The 24,108-nt window shown below is 39.8% G+C and overlaps 1 protein-coding gene across 2 annotated transcripts; it reads right to left on the reverse strand.

Moving 5' to 3' along the window:
• Positions 1 to 245: 245 nt before the first annotated feature.
• Positions 246 to 23,795, reverse strand: ADGRF4 (adhesion G protein-coupled receptor F4). 2 transcript variants are annotated; one of them, XM_036024216.1, is made up of 11 exons: positions 23,400 to 23,795; positions 22,169 to 22,208; positions 15,302 to 15,410; positions 14,148 to 14,199; positions 11,201 to 11,352; positions 9,781 to 10,032; positions 7,574 to 8,953; positions 5,403 to 5,444; positions 4,916 to 4,975; positions 3,833 to 3,889; positions 246 to 1,024 (listed from the first exon to the last, which is right to left on the reverse strand). In XM_036024216.1, exons 3-10 carry the CDS (start codon positions 15,386 to 15,388, stop codon positions 3,842 to 3,844), a joined length of 2,073 nt encoding a protein of 690 aa, XP_035880109.1. In that variant the 5' UTR covers positions 15,389 to 15,410; positions 22,169 to 22,208; positions 23,400 to 23,795; the 3' UTR covers positions 246 to 1,024; positions 3,833 to 3,841. The 2 variants fall into 2 exon arrangements, with proteins under 2 accessions (XP_035880109.1, XP_028364249.1); XM_028508448.2 differs by lacking the exon at positions 22,169 to 22,208.
• Between the last annotated feature and the right edge of the window lie 313 nt (positions 23,796 to 24,108).

Raw genomic sequence — 24,108 nt, forward strand, 5'->3', positions numbered from 1 at the left:
GGTGATAGCAATTTCATGGGACATCTCTGAAGGACAGTAGTGCTATTTGCCAAGTATTTCCAGGTCTCACCTTACCAGTACACAGTAGGACTGCATCCCTGGCCTCCTGTGCATCTGATCAATAAGTTCAGGTAGACTGATAAAAGGATTGATACCCAAGAATGTTGTGGTACCAATGGAAATGTTCATCTTGAAAGAACTCACACATGAAGAAGTTGTGGAAGGTCAATATTTCCATTTTAATTTCTAAAATAACAGTGAGAATCTTCTTTTTATACAGTGTTTAAACAGACATACAACACACAAAAACAACAACAGTAACACCTATAAGGATATTTTTCCTGTTTCACAAATGAGGAAACTAATGTCCTAGTAGCTAAATTAATTTTACTCAAGGTTTAAAATAAACTAAAATCAAAAGCACCTTTAAAAGTCCTCTTATTTCTCCTCTGTTCTCTATCTTTGAGAAACCTGCCTGCTGTGACTTAACTGTCTCCAAGAAGACTCAATATTTCCCTTGCCACCTTCCTTCCCACTTGCACCCACAACCCTACTTCTGAAACCAAATCCAACTCCTGTCCCTCCACATGCCCAGGGCCCACACAGAATGGTGGGTGATTGAGCCCAGGAGGCATGGTGCCAGCCAGCTCGGGAGTGAGAGCTGATCAAGTCCAGCAGGGCCTCAGTAGCCTCAAGCTTTTCCAGAGGTTGTCAAATAGCTTGCAGGTTGAGTCTTAATTGTGCCAAGGTTGTCCAAGAAGCCAAGCTCTTGCAGGTCAAGGGCAGGTCACAGGGTTGGTAGGTCAAAGGGTCAGTAGATTTGCTTCTTTAAAGCCTAGTCATCAAATTTTAGCACCAACTTTTCCTCAAGAAACACTTTCACATCCAGAGCTTAGGTGTTGCTCCGGGCAAGAAGAGGAAGCCTTGCAAGGAAGCATAACTGTCTATTTTCATGCCAGCCTTCCTTCTCCTGGAGTTCAGTTTTCAGTCCAGGGCATAACACATCCGTGAGAAATGGGAAAGCCTAGGCAACACAGTTGAAGCACTGGTCAACAGAAAGAATGATGGCTGGCATTTACTGATGATTTAATTTGAACCAGGAACTCCTCTACAAGTTTTTAATGTATTAGCTTATTGAATCCTGAAACTATCCTAGAAGGTGTGTACTCTGACTAGCTCCGTTTTGCAGATGAGGAAATGGAGGCACAAGGGCATTTTGCAATTGCCTGAAGGTCACACAGTAGGAAGGCTATTCTCCTGGGTTTGTTGGTTAGTGCCCCAGCCTTCCCCATGCTGCTCCCTGAACCCTGAACTCAGTGCTCAGTGCCTGCTCTCCCTCCTCCGCTGCTCCCTAAGCTTGGTCTCTAGAACGGCTGCAGCTCTGCATTTACAACTTCACATAGAGAACAGTGCTGCTTCTCTCTGGGTAGTTGTCAAACAGTGTTATTTTTCATGGTGTAATAAAGAGTAGAAACTTTTAGGTGAGTTTCTGGCATAACAAACATGTGGAAGAGATTTTAAGGGAACTGAGCCATAACCTGAAATCGTTCTGGGTGAAACTGGCTCTGTTGGGGTTCTAGGAAAGGCCCACCCTTCATATAACCAGCAGAGGGCACAATGTACCAGTGGCTTACCATAAAAATGGGGTCCCCCACCTGGCCCCACCTCCCAAGATGGAATCTCCCAATGAGAATCTATACCTGAAGCGAACTGCCCGTTTTTCACAGCTCTGCCATCTTTCACTGACCCTGGGGCCTCCTGACAATCCTGTTCCCATCAAGTTCCTAAGAGCAATCGAATCTGAAGTCTCTGGGGTATGAAGAGCTTCCACCACCTTCAGGGACCTCAAACAAGTCCAGTCCTGACCTCCCTTCCCCTTTGAACTCTGCACATCTCCTGAGACCCCATCAGTCTTCGATTTTGTATCCTGAATTAAGGTCTGAAATACGACCTTTACCCTGTGGTTTAGCTCTTCCCCGGACTATGACCCTGCTTTGCATTTACCACCAACCCATGTCGCTGAGTTGCAATTCTGCCCTAGATACCGGATGAGGCCTGATCTCTGATATCTGCTGAAAGACTTCCCTCAGGCTGCCAGCTCTCTATTCTTCACAAGGGAAGATCACTTAGTGTGAATTTCTTATCCTTGCTCTGAACACTTATTGGGTCCTAGTATGGTCTGCCACAATGTAAGGTGTTGTTTGTGAATCCTTCTGATACCACATGCAACCAGAAGTGGTAAGCACAGCCCAATTACTGAGAGAATTCAGTAAGCCCTGGGCCTACAGAGGGGGATGTACTGAAAAAATGTAACCCCTGATTCACCCCCACCTTGTGGGCTCAAAAATATAAATTGAAGAATTATGTGGATTTCTTTGGGGAGAGTTGTGAGTGCATTCCTACCTACACTTGCTCCTACTACAGGTCTGAGCCTTGTGCACCTCCCCAGCTCTACCGAGTAGCATAGTCCCCGATCTTGGCTTCTGCTGGTTTTCTCCAACTTTTACTACAGCCACTAGCTGGGCGTAAGACTACAACCATGCCTCTCTTCTCCAGAATGGCTGGTTATACCATCCCCAGGAGGAAGGGTCTCCATCTGAGGCAGTTGAATAAAGTCCTGCACAGCTCCAACTGGGGCCTTAATCGAAAGGTTAACTTTAATAGATCATCTGAACTACCTCTCGGTTAGTGACTAATCAGGGAAAGTTATAGTGATATTGCACCACAGAGGAATCCTATGGGCTAGAAAATGGGCAAAGGTTAGAAGGGTTAACCTTTGTTAAGTTCCACTAAATCCTCCCACCTCCTTTTTAAAGTTCTCATATAAAAATCCAAATGTCAGGATGATTGATTTAGGGTAATAATCCAGTGTTTTCCTCTGGTTTCCCAGCACCCCACATATGCCAGTCAATGTATCTAACAGAGACTTCCTCATTCTCCCTCCCTCTCTCTGGGACACCAGCACATCCAGTTGTACAATCTGTTAACGCAGAAAGTCCCTATAGGATTCTTTACTTCCATGAGATTTGCCTTTGCTTTGTCCCATTGCGGAATATATGAGCTATGACTCAGAGAGGACAGGAATGTAAAAAAGGGTGTGCCTGTTGCCAGGTGGTGCTCAGAAACAAAACCTGAGACCCATCTATATCCGTGCAGGAAACCGCAAAACTTTCCAAGACAAAACTGTATCAAGATTGATTATTCCTACCGACATTTCTCTATTCTCTATTGCCTTTCAGGCCTCTGGCTGCCATTTTGTAACTTCTCCGCTTGGTGACTGCCTAATATTTGTTTTCCCCTAATTTCTCCTGTGTAGGTCAGAGGTTGGACATGAGCATACAGCTAATTTGTTGCAACTCCACCCATACCCCCTGAGGAATGATTTGGGGTGGGAGGGCAACTTCATTAGGGAGACACAGACTTGTTGTTCTTCAATTTAAATCAATTAAGTCTTCTTTCTGACAATTGGGCTATTATAAGTGCCACCACTCACTGCCAAGATGGAATTAGGTGTGTGAGTGCTGTGGACAGCAAGGTATATCCTGTAGCAGTGCAGGTGTGATGAGAGCATCCTCTCACTGGGGACAGAAAAAAAGTATGTTTAAGAGATGGTCCTGTAAATTGAGATGACATAGGTTTTTAAAGAAGATGTGCATATTTTTGTGTACCAGCTGGGCAATAAAGAAGTTTCTGATGTCTGAAAGCTATGTCCCCCTACTCCCTTCCCGCTTACCCCAGCATCACAGGGGAGGGAAGAGCATGCTCAGAAGGGGCACTGAGTGGTCTGCCACAACTTGTAAGTGAGGCTTCCCCTTGAGTTTTTAATACTTACATCTCATGCTCAACGATTCATTAAGTTAGATCCATTGGTTGGGCTTAATGATGCATTCTATATAGGAACAAAAATAAGTGTGATGTCAATGAGTAATCGCATTGACAAAAATGCGCATACATTATTTATGTAAATGTAAAGATAAACATGTAAAGGTAAAGAGAAAAACATGTAAAGGTAAAGACATGAGAAGGACCTAGACTGACACAGCTACACAGAATTAAATTATCATGTTTAACTGGAGCTAACATCAGAAGCTCAATATTATTTTTATGTTCCAGAAAGAAAGAAAAAGAAAAAAAAACAACTTGCCAATTAAACCATACATGCCATCGATTGGAAGATACATTTCAATTTCAGAGATGTTAAAAGGTGAAGAAAATGGCTGTCATTGAATTGGTGAACTATGTTAAAAGTCACACTTAATCCTAGATAACCATTAATGCTGATTCCCAAAGTGCCCAGATAGTTTTTTATTTGTTTGTTTTTAAGGAAGTAGTTCTTATTTAGAAACTGTTAGTTGAGTAAATGACTTCTTTCTAATTAACATAGCAATGGTAGCAATTTTCCTGGGTGTCTGGAGGGATGACAAAGGTCACCTTCAAGATCTATAAGTACACGGATGCTTCAGTCCAACAGAGTATGGTTTACTGAACCAGCCCTGAAAGCAGAATGTTAATTCTCATGGTGAGCTGGGTGGCTTTGGGCAAATTTCAAGTACTCTGAGTCTTGCTTTCCTTACCTGTGAAATGAGGGAGGTGCACTAGAATCTCACTTATCATTCATCTCTCATTTCTGCCCACTAGCATTTTATGAACCTGTGATCCTGGATCCACATTACCCATATCAGTGGTACAAATGTCAGGTTGAAATATATCCAATGTGGAAAATTCTCTTGAGGGGTATATTCTGCTCATTGTAAGTGTTATTAGGATACTCCAATAATTGTAGAATGAAGAAATGAATGAATGATAATAATTCTCTTTGTTAACAAATCCTGAGTGCTGAGCTAAAATATTTTTCTGCGTGACTCTTCTGAGCACTCTGACCCTCTAGTGTTGAGATCGAAAGACAATGGCTTACCTCTGCTACTCTTGGCTGCCCCTTCAGTGAAGCCATCTTCATCCTCAAAGCATCTCTTATCTGAAGAAGCAATGACAGTGTAGAAATGACAGTATTCCCAATGCCCAGAGCCCTGTCCTGAAACTGTGAGACCAGTAACACTGGCAGAAGCAGCATCAAATGGCTTAGCACAGTGCTTGGCAAGTAGTAATGCTTAGATAAGTGTTGAGGTATTGTTGTAATAAGGTTTACAGTTAAGGTTAAAATTACAGTTATAGTTTTTATTCTTTTCACCAGCTGTACTCATATGCAGCCTCCTTTTGACTTGAAGAAGTGCAGGAAATGAGAGAATAGAGTTCTTTCCTTCCCCCCTCACAGCTGATACCCTGAACCGCCCCTACAAACCCACCTGCCATGGACAAAGCTCTCTGATCAAACCTGTTTCACCCTCCTGCTTCTCCCAGCCATTGTGGAAATCATTTATAATGAGTGAACAAGTTCAAATTACCTTGTGATCCATAATGGTTCCAAATAGCAAGATGAAGAACCCCTGTGGCAAAATTCAACAGAAGTATGAGAGACAGTTGTGCAGGCAATATCCCAGTTGTTATATTAACACCACTCTGGTCGATATCTTCCAGGACTATTATCAGACATTAGAAACTTTACTTTCTACTGATTCAAATAAAAATGCATTGATGGACGGTCTATTTTTTTCAGTGTACCTCAAAGAACGAAGATCTCTTTCATGTCTGTGCATCGCAGTTATTCATACTTGTTAAATGGTTACAGATGTAGGGAAGAGTTTTCAATCTTATTAAATCTGTGTATTTTCTTCCCCCAATATTAAGATAATTGTTCTCACTCATGATGACAATAAGACATGACATGGGATCTTGTAGCTCAAACTCACAATCATGGAAAGTGTCTTGAGAAAATAAAATGTATTCTAAACTAATTTCACACCAGAGTCTCAGGGTTGGTGGAAGAAGTTTCTGAATAAAAGAGAACTATAGAAACTGATAAAGTCAGAGTCTCCTCAAGTTTACATATTTAATTGCTTACAAAGTTCCAACAATTGGAAGGCAATCTTTTTAAAAGCTGGGAGTTGAGATTCAAGAAAATTCTGGATCCTGACATGAGAATGGACAGAAGCCTGGGTTTCTACACACAGTTGTATGATGAAGAAACACTGATCAGAAGACTGAAATTTTAACATATAAGTCACAATTGTTTTAGCGTTTTCTTTCTATTAAGAAAGGAGGAAAATAAATGATCTGAACAAAACATGAAATTTTCTGAGGATTAATTAAGTTGCAAAGTAAAATTAGGATAAGATCATTAGCCACTAGAGTAATTAGTGAAAATCTTTCATTTCTCAAGCATTAGGGAGACTTACATGAGCCCAAGAGCTTTTGGTTTAAAAAATATATATAACAAAAAACTTAAGGCAAAGGTTTCTCTTTAAAGTAATGTAAGGAAAAGAGTGAAATAAATGTTCTCCATAGTTATTAAAGAATTATGAGTAAGATGTATAATGTTTCTGAGTTGGCATCTATTTGAAGCTTGTTTTATATTTTGTACCACATTTTTAAGTAGAGTGATAATGGTATGTTAATAGGAATACTTTCCTGCTTTGTTGTGCAGTTATATTTATTTTGTATAAATACTAGTCAATTTTTTTCTTTTTGCTTCAGAGAAGCAGATAATAATACTTCAGGTTTTGCAGGTTACACAGTCTCTGTTGCAAATATCTCAGGTTTGCCACTGGAGCTCCAAACAGCCAGAGGCAAAATGTAAAGGAATGAGTATGGCTGTATTTCAATAAAACTATTTTCAAAAACAGTCAGCAGGCCATAGTTTGCCAACCCGTTATTAAAAACATAATTAAGACTATAAACTTGCCAAACTGTCTGTTACCCATGGGTATGGAAAGCGGTGTGGCTAATTACAGTTTACCAAACGTGCAAGCTTCGTAGCCGAGATAGAGTCAAACAGCTGTGAGAAGGATAACCATGCCAGTCAGGTATGTTAAGGAAAAATGATAATACAGATCATATTAGATCCATCTTTTTATCTTATAGGTAAGAAGGTTGAAGCCCAGAGAAGAGTGACTTTCTTGGGATCAGGTGACATGTGGTAAGATTTATTTCTATGTATAACAACCTACAATTACATCACAGGGAACAGAGGCATGACAAGTCCTGACTGGCTAACACCCAAACAGAATGGCACACCGTGGAAAATGACTCATTTCACCGAGTTCTGGAACTACTTGAGAAAGAGTAGAAATAATGCTTGTTTTGAGGCATGATGTGTGAGTGTAGCCTCACACATCCTTGACCAAAGACTAGTCCTTAAAAAACTCAGGTTGACTTCTTCTTACATTGAAACTTTAGGAGGGAAATAGATGGATCAGGGTGGAGAGAAAGAAGAAAATTCCCACCCAACCAGTCTAATCAGTTAAATGCAACTTAATAATCAATATTGTGAGAGATACCATATCTAAATGTCCCTAAGTTATAGAGGGAAATGGAAGAAATATTTATGTTCTATATTTTAAAATCAGAGCCATTTTGTTGGAAAACCAGAATAGCAAAGTATAAAATAATAATGTCATATGTAAAATATTCATTAATAATATTAATTAATAAAATAAGTCTCCCTCTTGGAACTTACCTGAAAAGCATTGAGCAGAGCAAAGATTATGTGGAATATCAATGAAGTGCCATCTATGAGAGTGGCTATTCCAAAACCCCAGGTCAGTCCCAGCAGCGGGGTAAGGATGGCAACATTTTTACTGATCCTCCGAATTATGGCCACATCCTGAGACTTGGAACTGCCAATAAAGGGCCTCTGAGTGTTGACAGCAACAACCAAAACCACAAGTAGATTCACAGCCACAATGACCAAGGCTGGGATGGCAAATGCTAAAAGGGCTTTGGTGTTATCCCAGTTGAGCCAACAGGCATCCTTCCTCACGTAGCCTTTCTCTGGCACAGTGATAGCAACTGTGGTGACAGCAATGATCAGCGGGCATCCATAGCCAATGACAAAGCCAATGGCCATCATGCGGGACTTCATCATCCTATGAAAAACGACCAATATTCCATAGATAATGAGCAGTGCTTTGAAGAGCATCCAGAAAAACAGAGAGAGGTAGAAAAAGTGGCTAAAAAATGTCATTGCAACACACCAGTTGTGGTCCTGGGCTTTTTTGCTAAAGTTAGAGGATATAATAAACCACACATTAGCAGTCAGGAGTGACACGGCTATGTTCACGATGCACACATGACGCATGTGTGATATCTCTGTGACAACAACCCGGGACCACACCATAGCTTCGATGAACAGGCAAAGAATCAAGCTAAGGATGGAGACACTGAGCCCAATGCAGGTGATGTAGTCCAGGATTTTGTTATCTATAGATTTGGGGGACATTAGGATGGAGAAAGACATGACTGCATTGGTGTAGTTACACCGGCACTTCACTTTGTTCCTGGTATCTGATGTCATTTCACACACCTTCTCATCCCATCTCCTTTTCCTGGAGTGCCAGCCCACACAGTGAGCCCTGGCACTCCGAGACTTATTGATCTTCTCAAACGTGAGTAAGATTTGCTTTAATCTTTCTGGTAAAACCACTGAAAGGACCAGACCATTTGCCGGCCTGGGAAGACTCATATCTTGCAAGTGGGCTTCTTTCAGAACAGCCCCCAAGGTGGGGAAAGCTATGCTGATGGCTTGGGATGTATTTGGTGGCAGCTTCCACAGCTCATGCTTGGGAATTTCTATCATTCCTAAGATATCCTCCGTTGTATTGTTAATGTTCCTGGAGAATCTGAAACTTTTCTCTGAGGTATTGTGGTTGAGGTAAAACCCTTTCGTCTGAATGAAGGGTTCATCCACAATGTTCTCAGACTCATTTTGGATGTGGAGTTGCCGAGCGAACACATTCACTGACTGCAGCAAATCCGAGCTGGCATTCTCGTCGGGGATGAAAGCCCAATTTGAAATGGCTGCTGTATCAAGGATGTGGTTGGCCACTATGCTATAGCTCTGCAATGGAGAAAAGTGGATATTATACTTCGAATTTGCACTTTATTTTACAAAGTTGGTTTCTAATGTCTGAACTTTCTGAATCTAATGATCTGATCTTATTTGACATATTTCTCTCCAAATTTCCTGTTCATTGCATCTCATGCTAGTAAGCCTGCAGGGAAGAAAAGTAGAAGAATTCTAAAACTAAATAAAAATAAAATGTATCATTGATACAATTTATCTGCTTTATTATGTGCCTAGGGAAGCATTTCCAAAATGCAGTATGTATAATCCAAGTTTCCCATGAAATAATAATAACTATTTAATAAAGGGGGTTGGGGATCAATTCTCTAACTTAAGTTTGAGAAATGCCATATCACTATGGCTCCCATTCTTATAAAGAGTGCCAATATTCATGAACACATTAAAAACTCTAAAAAGTCCTACCACAAAGAAACCTGTTTAACTCAAAGTCCCTACACCTGCCATGCTATATATCTCTCTGTTAAAAATGAAAGCCTCAGGACAATTATGTTCTACAGAATAAAAATTTGGAAACACTGGAGTACACATGAGCTTGCTCATAGCCATCACTACATGATATTTTTCTGAAAATATTAATTCTATACAAAAATGTGTAAAAACAATGTTCTAACTTCTTGACAACTTCCATAAGCCAGAATGAATCAACGTGAAAAACTAAAGTGAAATTTCTGTTATTGTTGTTATACTTCTTGTGGTGAAAGTAGTTATTATCCTGAAACATATATCTGAAACTGTTAAAGTGCAAGATTTCATGGAAAATAAGGGTCAGTTTTTTAATTGCATTAACAAAAAACAACTACCTTCATTTTCTCTTGGGTAACATTATCAGACAAGTCTGTAGAAATATTTTTTAATATCTCCACAATAAACGCGATATTTCCAGACGTGGCTTCCGAGGATTTCACGACATTGACTATGCAGGCATAGTCCTGCACACAGTTCTTCCGGATTCCTTGCACCACACTCTCTATGGGCTCCGGTGCTCGAAAGTCAAGGATGTGCAGGGGTATAGAGGGTGCTGCGATGGAAAGGCGTGATGCACTATTTAAGTCCTGTTGTTTTTAAAAAAAGTTGTTTTATTAAAAGTGATTAAGCAACTATTATGTATCAGACTAAATGAGTTAAAGGTACAAATGATTCACATGGAGAAACCAGACAGAGAAGCAAATGATCCTAGAAAGTGGTTTTGGTGCTAAGAAGGGAAGAGAGCGTCAGATGTGGTCACTCACAGGCAGGAGATGCTATCAAAATTCCTGCAGAAGTGAGCATTCTGACTTTTCCTATTGGAATTTGCTTTCAGGACTGTGACTTTAACTCAAGTATTATAGAAAGGCAATTTTCTCCAGAGATGCGGAGGAATTCTAGAAACAAAACTTGTCTAATTACTATTATTTTTTTTAAGAGGAGCTGCATAAAATTTTAGGGGAGGGGGTGGTGGTAGAGGTTGGCAGGTCAAACAAGGAACAGGAAGGAAGTGCAATTTCGAAAAGCTGAGTTCACTAATTAGAAGAAATTATTCACTCATGTCCTCCTACTTTTACCCAGTATGGCCCAGAATATGACTTTGGATAAGTCAAAACAATAATTCACTACATTTAATTCACTTTTGAATGTCACTATCTATGCTAAGTGACAGAGACTCCATAATAACCCCTTTACAAAATCACTGCTGGAGTTTCAGGAAACTAAGAGATCCACGTGCTACTATAGGATTGGAGAGAAGGTAGGTGGACATGGTGCCTAAGTTAAAGAACATGAGACAGGATATTTTAATCTGAATTCAGATTTCTTGTATTCATTGGGTTTCTTTTTCTTTTGGGTCAAACACTTCTTTTTTCTTTTGGTCAAGTGATTGAAAGTATTAGAAAAAAGATGAAAATAAATTTAATTCTAGACACACTTAGTTGATTAATTGATTAGCTCAAGAGGCATGCAATTCCATCTTTAGAGCTAAAACTTTAACCTCCAAGCATTTAGCATAATATAAATGAGTTTCAGATCTGTTTTTGAGAAACGATTCTGAAAGGGAGAAGAAGAGAGTGGGAACACAGGAGAGAATCTGAGTTTGGGTAAAAAAAGGAGAGACCAATTCAATCCACTCTAGATTTTCTTAAGTCCTGATCTGAGACTTGTTGTCACGCTGAACAGAACACACTGAAAATGCCTCTGCCACCCCCTGAAGGACTAGCTCCTGTAGCCAGTAGTACACAAAGGCTTCACCTTAAAAAGCATTTCCACAGAAAGGCTGGTACATGTTTCAGTTGATTTTTGCCACTTGTTTTGATTACACGTAAATCCTATTTCTCCATGAAAGGGCCGAGCACAAGGCTCAGTGCAGTTGGATGGACTGAAGCAAGGTCCGTGGCATTTCTCTGAAAAGGAAAAAAGAGGAAGAGAAAAATCTAATTAGCAGTTCTACACTTTGATGGGGGCATCAAACTCATAGTGGGGATTTTGGGTTGCTTCTGGAGGAGGTGACATTGACCTGTATCCTCAGCAGTAAGAAAGGTCTGCTAGGCAGAGTGAACAGCACAGGGAAAGAAGGGATCTCTGTCATTTAGAAAGGCTAGTATAGAGAGCATCAGAGTGGCAAGAGATGAGGAGGGGCAGCAAAGCAGTGGTCGAGTTCTGAAGGCCCTTGAATGCTATGCTAACATAGGGGTTACCAGAAAACAAGCTTAAATTTGTTTTTCAAAAATGATTAACAGTAGCATAGATCAGAGGTCTGCAACATTTTCTGTAAAGGGTGGGATAAATGGCAAGTAAAATACAGGAAGCTCAGTTAAATCTTATTTTTTTTCCAGATACAGTCAATTCATGTTATTCACAATAGTTATTTTCTATGAATTCACCATCACACACACTGAATCAGCAGACTAACCATGGCTCCTAGGTTAGTTTCTGGGAGCATCTGCTTCCAACATTTTTTGTCAGCAAATCAGTATTAATCTATGTTTGGTTTATATGAGTTTCTATTTAAAGTCACCCTATATAAAATATATTGTTGATTTGTTGACATTAAACTTATGGTCAATAACACTATCACTCATGACAACATATAAACAAAGCTTATCTAATGCAAATATTTTCTCCATAAGGTACATCACAACTCTGTTAGGAATACTAGATAACACTTCAACCCTAAACTTGGGGGCCATATTAAACAGCGAGATCATCAACAGAAAAGCAAAACACATGGCACTACACAGCCCAAAAAATTAATGCTAGTGTATAATAACAGCGAGAACAAGAAGGCAGAGCACCACCTTTAGTCTCAGCTGGGAACTGCACCATGGCCAACTCAATCTTTTTGCTGTTCTGTGAATGACTGTGAATAATGGAGAAAGCTGAGAGGGTTGATTGGAGATTAGAAATACATTTCAAGGAGCAGGGGAATTTGCAAATACAGAATCCACAAATAATGAGGATCAACTGTTAAAATGAACAGTAAGCCATGTTTTAGGGTATATATGGCCCATGCATTATTACTCATTGTTTTTCCTGAAATTTAAATTTAATCAGTCATCCTATTTTTCATGTGTTAATATGACTACACTAGCCAGAGAGTAAATATTTTCAACACTGTTGGTCATACAGTCTCTGAAGCAACTAATTAACTCTGCTTTTGTAGCATGAAAGCAGTCAAAAACAATATATAGCCCTGGCTGGCATAGCTCAGTGGATTGAGCGCAGGCTGCGAACCGAAGTATCGCAGGTTCGATTCCCAGTCAGGGTACATGCCTGGGTTGCAGGCCATGACCTCCAGCAACTGCACATCGATGTCTCTCTCTCTCTCTCTCCCCCTTCCCTCTCTATAAATAAATAAATAAATAAATAAATAAATAAATAAAATCTTTAAAAAATATATAAATAAATGGGCATGTCTGTGTTCCAATAAAACTTTATTGACAAAATCTGGTGGCATGACTAACTTCGTCCATCAGTAGAGTGGATTGACGTGGGATAAGGTGTTCAGAAATGAAGAATCCTGTTTAAGGATTCCTAGGAAGAATTTCTCTAGGATAGTGGCAAAGGAATGAAAAGAAGTAAATGATGCTGAAAGCTATTAAGGTGTTGACATCAGTAAGGTGTGGACCATTTCATTTGGCTATGAATTAAGGAATGCATTTATATTTAAGGCTTAGGTAGCTTTGTGGATGACTCCATTCACAGAGAAAGGAAACAAGAGGCTTTTCATCTTTGCTTGCCATTTATCCAGTGTATTAATTTGGCAAGTTATTTAAGCTAAGTGCTTCTCAATTTCTTCATCCATAACATTTGGAAAGGTACCATGATGTTGTTACAAACATTTAATGAGACAGCAACTTGCATAGCACTTAGGCCATAAATGCACAATAAAGTTATTTCCCTTTCTTTCCTCTTTCTTTTCTCAGTTCTATATCTAAGTAGATTGCTTGGCCACTAACATTATACTTGCCCATGACTGTGCAGAATCTAGTCATTTCTATTATTTGGGTGAAAATCACATGATTTCACTCTTTTCAACTAATGATTACTTCCATAGTTTGTCTTTCACTTCCTAAGGATGACCACTAGTCCAAGCAAAACAATATCTGACACCATTTCAGCATACCCCCAGCACCAAAGCATTACATACATGTAAGCAACCTTTAAAATATCTTTGCATGAAGGAATGAATGAATTCTGTCCTCATCTTCTTCTGCCTCTTATTAGCTCACTAATTCAGATTTCCCTTATTGGTTTTAAAATAAACACTTACCCTGGTGTAACTCAGTGGATTGAGTGCTGGCCTGTGAATTGAGAGGTCACCAGTTCAATTCCCAGTCAGGGCACATGCCTGGATTGTGGGCCAGGTCCCCAGTTGTGGGGGTGTGAGAGACAACTGATCAATGTTTCACACATCGATGTTTCTCTCCCTCTCTTACTACCTCCTTTCCCTGCTTTCTAAAAATAAATAAAATATTTTAAAAAATAAACAATGATCTACTATTCTAGAACATGTGAATATTTGCCAGCTTGCTTTGTTAACTATGCTATGGCTAATGGCACGTTTGTAAGAAAATCTATCAATACTGGTAAACCTTGAGAACTTAATTAGAAATTTTTATTTTATTGGAATACTTGTGGTCTGGGGACATGCTTGCCATGTCTCCAGATGGAAGCAGACTCTTCTGTAGCCACATACCTTGTATCTTTCCAATCTTGGGTTTCTCTTCAAAACGTTGTTTATCTCCATCCTGTAAAACATAAATCCCCAAAGGTCCTCTTTACTGTGGAACTCTCCTCTCATCTCAATTTAGAGGCTCCATGTGGATATGAAGAGAAAATGTGTTCAGGACTGGGAAGAAAAATGCATCAGGTTCATGTGCTGATGATATTGTAGGAACTTGCTGACGGAAACATGGATATGAGCATGGACGGAGAACGCACTGCCCTCCAAGCAGGGCTAGAACCTTGACAGTGGTCACTTGGGCTGTGAATGTCAGGTTAGTGAATTGGGTACATCTTTTGGAAAGTTTAAATACCCAGAGAGAGCACAGAGACAATTATAGCAATTAAAACCCCTTAAGTTCCTCTCTAATTCTCTTACCTGTAATTGTGAAATACAACAAATATACTCCACCAGATATTATATATTGTTAGAAAAGAATAAATAAGCTGATACTAGAAATAATCATTAGGCTGCAATAATAGAATCATAAACTCTTTTATAGCTATAAAGGACTATAAAGGTTATTTAAGAGAAGAAAAACACTTCATGTTATAAATAAGGAAATTAAAACTCAGGGAAGTGAAGCAACTTGTGTAACTAACAAGAATCAAAGTTAAGGTCTGAACCCAAACTGCTTACCTGCCAGGCTAGTATAGTCACACACTTCCATCGATGATAGACCATGTGCACCACAGTGGTCTATCACATAGCCTGGGTGTGTAGCAGGCTATACCACCCAGGTTTGTGTAAGTGCCTTCCATGGTGTTCACACAATGACGTAAATCATGTAACAATGCATTTCTCAGAATGATCCCTGTCTGTCATTAAGAGGCTCATGACTGTATTTTCTCCTCTCAGTATCTGCCTCTGTACATTCTCTGTGGTTTGCCAATCGATTTTTCTACTGTGTTGTTGCACCCTGTTGCACCTTGCAACTAAACTGTTGCAAGTGCCAGCCACCTCTCAACATTTCTTTGTTCCTATCCTTAGAAAACTACTATCAGCAAGAGTAAAATGGCAATCACTGGAAAATTTCTTTAATATAACATGTTGTTTATCATACATCTAGTCATCTAGGGGAACTGCCAGTTTTCTCATGGGGCCACATAAGAATGGGTCAAACTTACTTTTGTGTGGATCTTGGTTCTATAGTGAGAACATTCTGTGGCCACAAATAACATTAAACAGAAAATCATGGTTGGAAGGTGCTTCATTTTCACACATTAGGATCTTCCCCTACAATAGAGAATGAAGGTGGATCCAGATGAAGGTGAGAATGTCACAAAAATAACACAATTCTTAACAGACTAAAGACTAGCCAACCACTTAGTCACTCCACGGGGTGCTCCAAAATATTTATACCAAACAACCTACCCCAGGGAAGGACACCAACATCTACATTCAAGCCAGCTAAAATGTGAAAAAAAAATCAGACTATTAGCTGTTGACATGTTTACAAACAGTAGGCAAGAATGATGGAAGTACCAGGGAGAATGTATGTTCACCAAAGCATCATTTCCTATTTAACCCATAGTTTCTTTAATAGTAACTTTACTATCCTTCAATGATGTCTTTACTATTTAATAGCTTCTTAAATAGTAAAATTCATTAAACATTTTTATCTGCCAATCACTATTCTAGTACTTTTGTTTCATTAAAAGTACTCATTTAAGCATGCGATACAAGACACTATTACTGTCTTCACTTTATCAATGGAGAAACTAAGACACAATGACTTGAGAAACTATAAGCAAAACACTGAGATAAAAAAATGGTGGAGACAAGAGTTCAACCCATATGGTTTGCATGGAGATCAGTTCTTAATCTCTATAGCAGAGTCTCTCAATGATGGCACTATTGACAGTTGGGGCTGGATAGTTCTCTGTCGTTGTTTGTCCTGTGACTTACAGGATGTTTAACAACATCCCTGGCATCTATCTACTGGTTGCCAGAAACAGATTCCTCTTTAGTTGTGATGGCCAAAAATGTCTCCAGACATTGCCACCTGTGCCTTGGGGGAAAAATTGCCCCCAGATGAGAATCACTCTCCTACAGTATACTGTTTTTCTAAGCATATGTAGTCAAGTAAGTTAAAATGAAGTGAATATTGACTATTGTTTGCTATTAGACAAGCACGAAGGCTCCTTATTAGATTAATAAACTACCATCAAGAAAAACTAGAGGCACTGGAGGTAACTCTCTATTCTTTTGCCACATCTCTGTTTCTTGTCTTCTTCTTGATAGTTCCACCTTTCAAAATCCAATCTCCAAGAAAGTATCTTTACAACAGTTGATATTTATGAACATGATCAGGATCATTATCAGCACAGTTTTCTTTCAGGATAGAGGCAATGAAGACCCCTTATTGGGAAGAAAGCCCCTTAGAATGACTTTCCTGGTAGTACAGGTACAGTAAAAATATCATGAATTTTAGAATCAGCAAGATCTATATTGTAATCTAATCCGTGCTGTTGATGAACTAGTCGACTCTTGCTGAGCCTGTTTTCAGATTTGTTGCATAAAGTACAAGATGATCATTCATTTTACCAATCAATATTTCTCAAGTGCCTTGAGAAATATATCAGACACTGGGGATACATAAATAAAAACTGCTGTCCTTTCCATAAAGGGCATCCAGTATGGAATACAAGAAAGTCAAACTGATCGTGAGAAGAAAGGTCATCTACATATCATACCTACTGAGCAAGGCCTGGCAGCCCAGCCTCCGGCATACAGAAATTCCCTTATGGTCACATGAAGATAAACTGACTCTGATCTCCCCAGACTCACTAGGCAAGCAGTGGCCTTGGAACAGACAATGCTCACTGATATGGGGTCAAACTTTTCCTGTCTGGATCAAGACTAAGATGGGTTTTCATGACTCCAGTGGCCTTCAGTTGCAACGATGAGACACAGACACTTACAGGGAGGTTTTCAAATGGTCTTTGGGTTTAAAGTTGCCTTTGAGTTCCTAACCATTGAACAGGGGGGATGTATTTTGAATTATACCACAGTCTTGTAGAGCGAGTCTGAGCAGGGGAAAGTGGACATGGCAGGACGACGAGCTAAGTGTGGTAATAGATTTGCATAGGTGTTGGAATATGTGTGCAGAATTCATGATCTTATAGTGTGGGTGGGAAGAAGTTCTCATGCATGCAGCATATTGGTGTATGGGCACACTAAGCAATTTGCAATGATAATATCATTTAGATAAATTTTTAACTGATGACCATGAAAAGAAGTACCAGAAAAACCAGTATAGGCTGTCTTAAATGTATCCATGTATTTCACCTATATACCAAACGTTTTATTATGACACAATAGAAACAGATTATATATTGTGATTCAGTGTGTACAGATGAATGTATGTGTGTGTGTGTGTATATATATATATTATACATGTATAGAGAGAGGATTATCTATATAAACTGAAAAATATGTATTTGTAATACTTAAAATAGTTTTTTGTAAAAGTATTTATCCTTCCTACCTACAAGAAATAATGAACACTATGATATATTGTGATTTTTATCTTATGTTACACTCTGTTCTATCTGAAATTCTCTTAAAAATTGGTTGCCACCACTAAATTGAATTCAAAAACTAAATTGAATTCATAACCCTATGGATTGGGACCTGCAATTTGAAAAGCATAATTAATATAGACTATAAGATTCATTACTTATCAAGTTGAAAATTGTTTACTTTTCCCACTAAAGCAGTCATTTCAATTCTTTCTCTTTTGTTTTGTTTACAGTTCTGTTGAAACCTCTTTGTTGTATCAGGGAGAAAAGATACCTACATTTAGGACCAAATAATAGAACTAATGCTGAGGATAAATCTCTCCTATCTAGAGGAGATGGTTTGAAATGCACAGTTCACTGGGTGAATGCCTGCTATCTAAGGTTTCACAGAAGCACCACTTTTACTCTTTAAGTTTTCAATATAGGAATTTTACTTAAGCTAACCTTGCTGGAAGAAAGTTGGGCATTTAGCATAGTGATGTGTTGGGATGTGGTGTGAATTATGGAGTCCATGAATGTTTTCTCCCCCAACCAGTGCTGGGGCCTCTAAGTGCGCAGCTCCTGAAAGAGTTCAAGTAGAGGGTCCAATAGTCATGGCATTTTATGTGGATCATTATGCTCTCTGTGGAATTTTATTAAATAACAGTGCATTTCATGGATTCATATAAATTAATAAGTTCACAAGCAGAAATATATATGCAATATAAATCATTAGCATGGGCATAAAAACATAAACTTTGAATTGAGCATAATTGGTTATTTGGAGAGTTTCAGTTAATTAATTTTGATTAATTTGCTACTTGATCATTCATGTTACTATAGTCTGCTATAAGTAACCCACATACCATTTGGTATAATAACTATATGGTAAATTCCTTTCAGTTATTATAAATGTGTGCTGGGAAGGGGTAGAGAATGTTTATGATACTACCCAGGAGGAGTTGTAACATTCTTGTTTTTGCCCATTTTAATTGGCAACTATGGGTCAGATGGATAGATGTTTTCAGGTTAGCCCCTGCTGGACTGTTTCTCTTCCTACCAGAAATTGTGGAATAGGAGCCCTCCCTTCAGAATCAGACCCTTGCTGCGGCCCAAAGCCAGAGTGCTCTGCAGAGCAGACAATGAGTAGTGTTTAAAAATTCTGAGAATGGAAACATTTTAATATAAAAAAGGCATTGCCAGCCTAATTCAAATCAGAGGCTGACATTTTATAGGACAGAATGAAGAAAGCACACCTTCTTAGATGTATCATTGATAAAGATACAGCAATTAAAGTGGAGTTGGCATCGTTCCAAACTGAAAAATGTCTGCAAATACAAATAAAGTATCTCTCCAATACCTAGCATAATGTCTGCTTGTAGTAAGTTATCTCTTGAAATAATGAGAAAAAGAAAAGAACAAGGACACAAAATCTAAAGACATTAAATTAAATGTGATGGGAAGAGTGTGGGTTGTCCAGAAGAATATGAGCGAAGCACGGATAGGACCATAGTAAGAGGCTTTCAGATGTGATTCTAACCAAGGCAGCCTCTGCTGGCCGAGGTGTATGCCAGCAGCTCCTAGCAAAGAGGGGCTGGAGTCAGCCTCAGATCCTTCCCTACATGGGAACTCCAGAGCTGTCCTGTCTACATTATGCTCAAATTACCTTTGTACCATTTATTGACTTCTGGTTCTACAGTGTGTTAGATTTATCTAACAATTGTGTGTATTTGTGAAATCTCTACTTCTATAAGTTCCTTGGGCACAGTGTCTGGGAACATTGTTTGAAAGAACCATCACTGGTTATTTAAATCAAGATCCTAGGGTCTCATTTTGTATGGATCCCCAAATGTTACATTCATAAAATAAACTTTGATCATTAAAAATCAATCAATCAATCAATCAATCAAGATCTTAGTACCCATTGGGGGAATAAAAACAGTAAACAACAATCCTGACAGAATAGTGCTGTAGTAGGCATAGTTATGCCTGGGATTCACCATTTGTTTAATGACAGATTGTAGCAGGCACCAAACTAAAGAACTAAAAAATTGAAGAAAAACACTGAGGACAGTGATACACACTGACTTAAATGTTCTATGAATTCAGTAAGTCTGCCTGCTTTACTTTTAGTAGGAAAACAATATAGAGTTTTATATATTATATTTAGCCAACATATCATGTCCTGAAGTGGGTTTCTGTGGAACACTGGTCTCACAAAAGCCTAAGAGGTTCCAAAGTCAGATCAGTTTGGGAAACAATGTGTACCACCATCACCACTGCTGCCTCTCACAAACACGTGCATAGCAAAAATTCTGGGGATTATTCCAGGAAAACAACTGTTTGACCCAGGTTTTACTTAATTTACTTGGTCACCAAAAGTGCTTTGGGAGGACTTAAGGCTGCTGCTTGAGGACAAGGTGTTATCTTGGAGTGTGACCCATTAACCTGTCCCAACTCAGGCTCTACGTGCACTTGTTGGGCATGTGCCCCATGCCCGTCCCTGTGCTGATACTTTCAGAGAAGTTCCATGAAGTTCCTCTCTCTGGACCTAAAGTTGCCCATCATAGAGTAATAGTCCTGGCTTTAGTCAATCCTGATCGGCAGTGGACAGGTCATCTTTAACTTGTACAGTGAGTCAAAATTACCCTGACACATGCAGCTTAGGGTGGAGAGGTGAGGGACAGCAGGTGTGGGTGACACGGAAATGAGAAGTTTGGAATGGTCACCAGGGAAAGGAAGGTAGACTCAGAAATGGAGAACAAAACAGAAGAAGAGGAAACAAGAGGAAACAAGATGCAAAATAACTCCTGCCAGAGACTGTGGCAATTTTACATTTAAAGAGTTATGTGGCATTTACAAAGAAGTTCCCTCCAGCTTGTATACTAGTCAGTCATCCAGTAAAGGCAACTCCGTATCTTGTTCCCAAAGTGTCTGAACATTTCAGAGATAAAAGCAACAAGGAACCTGGGATGAAAGCTTCTCAGGACCTATAAAAATAATGTCCCAAATTTCTTACCCCTGCTTCCACAACCTGCCTCTCTCTCTGCTTCCTTGTAAAAGTGTGATTACTCACTAACATCCACTTTTGTTTCTCATTTAATAATAAACAGCATTCTAGACTGCTGAATGGAAGCCAGGCTCCCTGCTATAAGAAAGAGAAAATAGTATTTGCTGTCCTCAGAGGCTTAAAGGAAAATATAGCTAGATCCAATAGTTCCAGAAGAAATGTATCTCAGGATCAACCTCCCAGGGGATTCACAGAGAAGGCGCCTCCCACACCACTGCTGTGACTCTAAGTTGTAATGACGAGAGGTCAACAGATCACAAGACTTAGTACTTTAGCCCCAGAGCCTAAGAGAAATTGGGCTGCATCTAGTAGAATAGGCAAAAAATTAAAAAAAATAAAATAATAAATCATATTACCATCAATGAGGATGTGAACACGGAGGGAAGTTTTTCTGTCCCTGATACCCTAGCAGAGCATAAGGTACTTAAAAGATACTCAGTACACAGTTGTGGACAAGTGAAAGAATGAACCAATGACCCTTGCAGAGAGCAATGCCAGTTTGTAGAGTTTTTGTTTTAGAATCACAAGGCCTGTCTCAGAGTGGCAGGTGTGAGCATATTTGCGACTCCAGATAATCTTGGAACGTGGTAATGTAAGTAGAAATGCTCCTAGACTACTACGGACATCCTTTTCATTGGATCTTGAGCCTCATGTTAAAATGGATTGTAAGGTCCCATCAAGGTTTAGCAAGATGTAATGTCATGCCAGATGAGTGATGTCAGCCACGAGCATGGCAGTGTAAGCATCTCTTATTTGTCCCGTCTTCCTTGTACTTAGAGCTGAGTTTCTGAATGAGTTGGAATTCAAAAATACAATTTGCCTCTGTTGGTCATGGAGCTGATTTCTGATGGAGTTGTAGGGCATGACTCACACAGCCTCAGGCACCCCGCCTGTCTGAACAGGCTGAGTGAGAGCTGGCACTGGGACTCCCAAAGAAAATAAAGAGGTACAGCCTGGGAACTGTAACTGCAGTCAGGGAGGAAGGAGCACCTCCAAAGGTGTGATCTCCCAAAACTCTTCATGCAAAATGACACCCTAAGGTAAGCTGCATGGGAATTCCTATAAACTAAGTAAACACTTTCCCAAAGTGTTTCTCTCTATCAAACTCCACCCAAGGTGACAGAGAGGGCATATTCTCAGTGGTTTGCTAATCTTCTAGGTGGCATCTCACCTCACACTCCTTGGCCAGTCCCATTGGTGGGAAGGATCAGTTCTGGAAGGTTAAGTGGGGAATGAGAAACTTACAGTTAGGTGGCCCACATTTCGAGGTATGTATATGTGCTTTGTTCCCCAAAGCCCAATTTCATAACTGCATGCCCCACTATTCCATTAGTGTAATTAGAACTCTGATTATATGGTCGGAGGTCTAGTGAGTTAGTGTTTCTTGGCCTCAATAGCACTGTGTATGCAGTCACTCTTACCAGTTCTCCCTTGCCATGGATGAGCTGTTTCATAAAGAGCCTTGGGGGAAAGAAAGATAAAAAAGATCTATTAGAATCAGAAACATCTCATCCTTGGCTACTTTAGATGGCTTCCAGCCAATCTCTTTGTAGCTCAATATCTTTTCTGAGAACTGCAGTGTGGATTCAAATGCTGACAAGTTTGAAGAATCATGCAATTTCAGAGTTGGAAGGCATTCAGCATCTTAACCAACTATGTTGATACTGAGATGATTTTAAAGAAATTGACATACTGAGCAACTGCTCTGCTCCATGAAGAAAGCTCACTGGCGTGCTGACACTTTAAAAAACTTGCACCTTGTGACAAAACATTTTTGCACTCCTACAATTGTCCTCAGAGTAAAGAAACATAAACATCCAGTGCTGTACTAGTGGTCACTCAAAATGAGGGGAGATGCTTTTGCAAAAAGGATTTAGCAATTTCTAACTGGAAGAAATGTTTCCTTGTATGTTGATATAAAGACAGCGTTGTCAGCCCACTAGGAGAAAAAAAACTACTAAAGAATGATTTATTGCCCTGGCCAGGTTGCTCAATAGGTTGGAGCATTGTTCCATACACCAGAAGGTTGTGGATTCGATCCCCCATCAGGGCACATAGTAGGTTGCAGGTTTGATCCCCAGTCAGTTCACATACAGAGAGCAACTAATCGATGGCTTTCTCACATTAGTGTCTCTCTTTCTCTCTCTCTCTCTCCCCAAGCCACTCTCCCTCCAACTCTGTCCTTCTCTTTCCTCCTTCCTCTCTCTCTCTAGGGTCAGCAGACATGCAGACATGTCCTCCCTCAGATGAAGGCTCAAAGGGGGAAAAAAGTCTTATTTAAAAAAAAAAATCTGGCTTTACATTCAGCCTAAAGAAAGGGGATCGAAAGCTGGTTTGCTCATCCATTTATCAAGCAAGGGGACAAATGGAGAAGAGAGTCTAATTGCCTGACAAGGTGTTTTGCATTTTCACTCCTAGGAGTGAGCAGTTTAGAGCCTGACAAATGACTTTTTAAAGATAAACAAATGTAAAGAAGACAGAAAATAATCCAAACTTGAGCTAATTTCTAGATAATATTAGGAAAGGTTCCTAGCTAATCAAGCATTCCAGAAAACACCATCCTAAATCACATAGCTTCCCCATTCTGCAATATGTGCAAAAGTAATCCTGTCTTCCGGAGGAAAAAGGTGTCTGTGTGGCATCTGTACTCACAGCATCCAGGAGACAGAGCAGTGCAGCAGGAAGGTCGGCGCTGAGCTTCCCACCACCGGGCCCCACCATCACGGGTGTCTGCCCTGGCACCTCCCGTGGGTAACCGTGACCCTTCAGTGGCAGTGTTCCTTCTCCATTTTTTTTTGAAAGGGAGATCTGGGAGGCCCCGAGCAAACCAGCTGTGCGTTGTGAGAGGCTGGCCTGAGAACTGTAAAACTGCCCAGGGTTTCGAGGCTTGTGTAAGTCTGTGATTCACCCTGGATGGGTCTGTCAAGTCAAGCACGCCTAAGAGAAATTACAGGTTTCTCTTGTCTGAAGCATATCCATTTAAATGAGTCACTTGTTTGTCCTTTAATTTCTCACCTTTATCTCAGATGATCACATGAGACTCTGTTGCCTCTGTTGCACTGGTGCAATTAGGATGTGGGGGATAAAATGCAAGATTGTGCCCCTGTTCCTGATGATTTTAAAAGGCTACCAAGTCTTTGCTTGTACTGATGTTGAACTTGGAAAAAATGGCTAGGAAATTGATCAGTAAATCCTGATATAATCCCTGCCTTAGCACCAGAGAGATTTTTGTTTTAATTTTTAGTTATTGGGCCACATTATTCTTATTGAGCCTCTAAGTGGGGCCACGGCCATGGGGAATTCAGACCAGAATGCACCATCTCCGCTTGCAGCATGCATCACATGACCTGACAGCATAGCC

Source organism: Phyllostomus discolor, chromosome 4, assembly GCF_004126475.2.
Source record: "Phyllostomus discolor isolate MPI-MPIP mPhyDis1 chromosome 4, mPhyDis1.pri.v3, whole genome shotgun sequence".
NCBI lineage: Eukaryota > Metazoa > Chordata > Mammalia > Chiroptera > Phyllostomidae > Phyllostomus > Phyllostomus discolor.